Consider the following 4,654-nt stretch of genomic DNA (forward strand, 5'->3'; position numbering starts at 1 on the left):
TTTATTTGCTCAGCGTAAGGAGGATGTGTTACAGACATCAGTCTGACCCAGGACTCTCCGGGCAGCTACTGGGGCATGTCCACGTCACCCCGTTACATAAGGGGCCCGCCCGTCCAGAGTCCTCTGAAATCCCTGACCCCGAGTTACCGGCCACCGCCCCGAGGACGCCATAGGATGCCCTGAGGCTAGGCGGCGCAGGGTGGCACCCAACCCGAAGATAGCGGCCGGCTGCAGTAAGCTTCTGAAACAGCTGTAGCTCTCAGGGCTGAGACCGGAAACCCTACCACACCCGCCCGCCGCTACCGGTCGGTTTGAACTTGACCCTGTTTTGCCGTTGCTAGGAGACCTGGCTCCGGCGCGCCCCCCACTGGCCCGCGTCCGGGCGAGCACGGGAAGGGGGCGGGGCCCCGGCAGGCGCCGGGGGCGGTCGGCAGAGCACCGTTAGGGCTGCCCGGCGCCGAGCCAGCGCCCCTGGAAGCGGCGTCTCGTCCCCTGCCACCGCCCAGGCCTCGCCGGCGCCCTCCCGCTGGTACCAACGTACTCCAGAGTGGCAGAGAGCCACGCTGGATCCGGACGAGAGAAGGACATTTAGTCAGGTGAGCCGCCACGGGACGGGCAACTGATGTGGCCACGCCCTGCTGAGGGAGACCTGCCGGCCGGGTGCGGAGGGAAACAGACGAGGGGATCGTGCTTCGAGGACAGCGGGCCTTCCCCGGCGGGTGCACTAGGTCGGGATCACTCAAGCCTGGGGACCCGCGAGGCCGTAGGGAGGACCCTCCGGCCAGAGGAGAAGGAGTTAACATGCCGGTGGTGACCGCGGGCCTCGGATGTGAGCACCTCGGCGCGGCGTCCTTGGGCTGAGCTGCAGGTGCTCCCGGGCGGGCGGAGCTAGCGGGGTAGCGGGGCCTCGCTGGCCGGCGAGTCTCTCTTTCCCCTACAGGGGTCGCTCGGCTCCCTCTGCAGGCGCCCTGTTTTCTAACTCGAGGGCAACAGGTGGTGCTTTTGGTCCGAGGGAGAGCCCGACTGCGCCGCGCTGGGAACGGCAGTTACTCTCACCAATTAGGGCGCGGGGGTCGGGCGTGGCGTGGACGCGCTGACGCAGATGACCAATGGGATTCGGGCTAGGGGGTGGGCCGTGAGGGGTGGGCGTGGTCCGAGTCTGGAACCAAGGTTTCTAGTGCTGCAACCGCCAGAGCTTCCTTCAGAGCTAAGCTGAACGGACGTGGGGTGCTTGTCCGCCCCAGTGTCGAGAAGCCTACCAATGCTTTCTCATTTGGACCCACGCTCCAATTCAGGAGGTGAGAACATTGTATTTTGGGAGGGAGTGGCGGGCGTAAGATAATAGTGACCTTAGGTATGCTGTTAAGCTTGTGGAATTAGATCCTAAAGATCAGATTATGTGTTAAAATTTTCTGCCAAAAAAAGGCACTTAGTGGTTACTGCGACTTGGACCAGTTGCTGGTAGATTGTCTCCGTATGAGGTCTCTGACATCTAGGGACCCAGAGGAGTAAAGTACATATTACTGTAATTTCAGTGAATGTTAAAGAATTTCAGTGGCAGTGCTTATTCTGTCGTTCGCCTCGGTTTGCGTATGATTCTTATCTCATTTGGTTTGTTTACTGAGGCAACTTTTATTTATCAAGTTCCTCGTGTCGCTTATTTTAGCAGGAAGAGAGAAGAACAGTTGTACATTATTTCACAAGAATAACATTCATTTTCCCTCTCAGCAGTCTGGTAACTGGATCTCCTGGGAAGAGAAGTCCTTAAAGAGTAAGAAGGAAGCATTTTTCAATTTGGAACACTTCTCTGCAACTGGAAATGGGGAATGGACTGTCAGACCAGACTTCTATCCTGTCCAGCCTGCCTTCATTTCAGTCCTTCCACATTGTTATCCTGGGTTTGGACTGTGCAGGAAAGACAACAGTGTTATACAGGCTGCAGTTCAATGAATTTGTAAATACCGTGCCTACCAAAGGATTTAACACGGAAAAAATTAAGGTAACCTTGGGAAATTCTAAAACAGTCACTTTCCACTTCTGGGATGTAGGTGGTCAGGAGAAGTTAAGGCCACTGTGGAAGTCATACACCAGATGCACAGATGGCATTGTGTTTGTCGTGGACTCTGTTGATGTTGAAAGGATGGAAGAAGCTAAAACTGAACTTCATAAAATAACAAGGATATCAGAAAATCAAGGGGTCCCTGTGCTTATAGTTGCTAACAAACAAGACCTGAGGAACTCATTGTCTCTCTCAGAAATTGAGAAATTGTTAGCAATGGGTGAACTGAGCTCGTCAACTCCCTGGCATTTGCAGCCCACCTGTGCAATCATAGGCGATGGACTGAAGGAAGGACTTGAGAAACTACATGATATGATAATTAAAAGAAGAAAAATGTTGCGGCAACAGAAAAAGAAAAGATGAATGGTGATAGCTTTTATATCTGTGTGGAGTAGGTTTTCTCTGGTCTGATTTTGACAAATGGAAGAGTGTCTTCAGCCTGGTCTGCCTGCCTGCCTTCCTGGATGCTGTTAAAGCTTTGTTTTGTTGAACAATCGGATATCCAACTCTGTTGCCTTTTGGAAGATGAGTAAATGCAGTGCTTCTTAAAATGGTCTCTTCTCCCTACCCCACAAATCTTCTGGTACTGCCATTTTGGGAAGCGAAGCAAGGATAGAAAATTGACCAGAAAACAGTTGGGGAAATTTGACCTGAAGTTAGTGAAATAAAACTTTGAAGATTGTCTGCCTAGTGTTTTGTGCTTACATCTTTGGGGGGCGGGGGAAGCCTTTGCAAAGAAATTGTATGCAAGGCTTTGTATGTTAAGATAAAGTGCTAATGAAGGGAAATGTTAAAGTAGATTATTATATATACAGTTATATTGATCACATTGGTCCAACCAGTCAGGGACAAGGAGGAAGTGTTGGTTTCTTAAGATTTGGCCAAATGAATCTTGACATTTTCTGGAATTAAATACTGTAATGCTATATGTTAATTCTAGACGATGTTTAAGTTGGTCTGACTTCAAATAATAAAAAGGTATTTAGGGCATATTCAAGTGCATGGGTTAGTTTTTCTGACAAAGCATGTTTTGGTGTATAGTCTTTTACTTTTTAGAAACAGCTATGCATCTTTTTACATGGTCAGGTTTAAAACACCTTTTGGGGGCTTAGGGCTGTTGAAATATTTTGTTGTCAGAATCACTTTCAGTTGAAGAACCTAAAGTAACTCTTTTATATAGTAGATTTGGGCATGTAGACTAATCTTAAATGCATATGATTTGATAATGTATATGGATTTATGAAGAAAGCAATTGATGAATTCAGTCAAGAGGATGTAATTACAATACCTGGTCTCTAAAGTATTCCAGTTGTAAATTATTTGTTTTATTTGCTGGCTAAACACAGATGTGGTTTTTCATATATTTTTGTAGTGTTTTGAGAAGAGCAGAAGCTTTATAAACACCACCTAATGCACTGTGCAGTGAAAATGTAAGCGATATCCTTATGTGCTCTGAGCTTTAATTTTTTTGTTTACAAACTGAACAGTGTTATGCAGGCAGTCTAGTCCTTATTTAAGGTAGAGAGAAATGATACAGTACTGCAGATAAGAATTAACGATTATAGAAAATGAAGGGGAAAGTAGCAAAGCTGTGTTCTGTGAAAATTCACTAGCACTGTTTATGTTGGACTCCAAAAAAATGTTCTAAATTAAAAGGAGGGCAAACCTTTACCTAATTCTTATCTGCAGGTGAAGACTTGCTTCCCGTGATGACATGTTAGCAAATCAGCATGATTTCTGTGTGTTAACGCCAACACCTGTTTGTTTTGAAGATAACCAAAAGAAATGCACTTTGCTAGCAGGGTTTGGGGTTTTTTGTTGTTGTTGTTGTTACTTTTGCTTTTTTTAAAAAAATGGAGTTTTTGGAAACTTGGTTCTTGTTACACACAAAATGAAGTAGCTTCCTGTGGAGCCTTCACGTGTTAAGTGTATTAATACCTGCACTAGTGACAGTCACTTAGAATGTTTATATTTATAGAAATGTGGATAATAACTACCAATAAACTACTTGAGGCAATAGGAGAAGTGTTTGGCTTTGAGTTTTAATGTATGTATTTACACTCAGTAGTAGTTGAAAACAACTTTGAAAGCTGGGTCACATGGTCCTAAGTCATGTGACACAGGCACTAAGAAGTGGTTTTCCGGGAGAACCTTTTTTATTACCCTCACTCTGTGATATCATGATGTATGCTCTATACATCACTCGATCCAGGATGGATTAGTAAAACTTGCTGAGAGAAAAATCTGAATTAGTTTAGATCCAGGATGGATTAATAAAGCTTGCTGAGAAAAAATCTTTAGGTTTTCAGCCTTCCTGTACGTAGTTCTGTGTAAAATAGTAAAGTTATAACTATCTCTTGAGGATTTAGGTGTTGTTAGTCTTACTTTGCAAGAACTTGATAAGCAAATCTACATTATCTGAGAATTTCATATTTAGTGAACAATAAGAAAAGAGAAAATGGTATGGACACTGTACTAGTTTTTATTTATAAAACACATTTTCAACTAGAAAACTCGTAAAATTTTCCAGTTTGCTAAGTTCAGTTTCTTCACCACCTATTTTAGCTGTTGATAGTATAGGATAGGATAATAAGG

General features: G+C 45.3%; 1 protein-coding gene across 2 annotated transcripts; it reads left to right on the plus strand.

Moving 5' to 3' along the window:
• Positions 1-1,191: 1,191 nt before the first annotated feature.
• ARL4A (ADP ribosylation factor like GTPase 4A) lies at positions 1,192-2,742 on the plus strand. 2 transcript variants are annotated; one of them, XM_005205216.5, is made up of 2 exons: positions 1,192-1,298; positions 1,732-2,741. In XM_005205216.5, the coding sequence occupies exon 2, from the start codon at positions 1,820-1,822 to the stop codon at positions 2,420-2,422; it is 603 nt and encodes a 200-aa protein (XP_005205273.1). In that variant the 5' UTR covers positions 1,192-1,298; positions 1,732-1,819; the 3' UTR covers positions 2,423-2,741.
• The last annotated feature ends 1,912 nt before the right edge of the window (positions 2,743-4,654 follow it).

This window comes from Bos taurus, chromosome 4 (assembly GCF_002263795.3).
Source record: "Bos taurus isolate L1 Dominette 01449 registration number 42190680 breed Hereford chromosome 4, ARS-UCD2.0, whole genome shotgun sequence".
NCBI lineage: Eukaryota > Metazoa > Chordata > Mammalia > Artiodactyla > Bovidae > Bos > Bos taurus.

What these genes read in the sequence shown, in the direction of transcription:
- ARL4A (XM_005205216.5), top strand. Translation starts at nt 1,820, where the DNA reads ATGGGGAATGGACTGTCAGACCAGACTTCTATCCTGTCCAGCCTGCCT.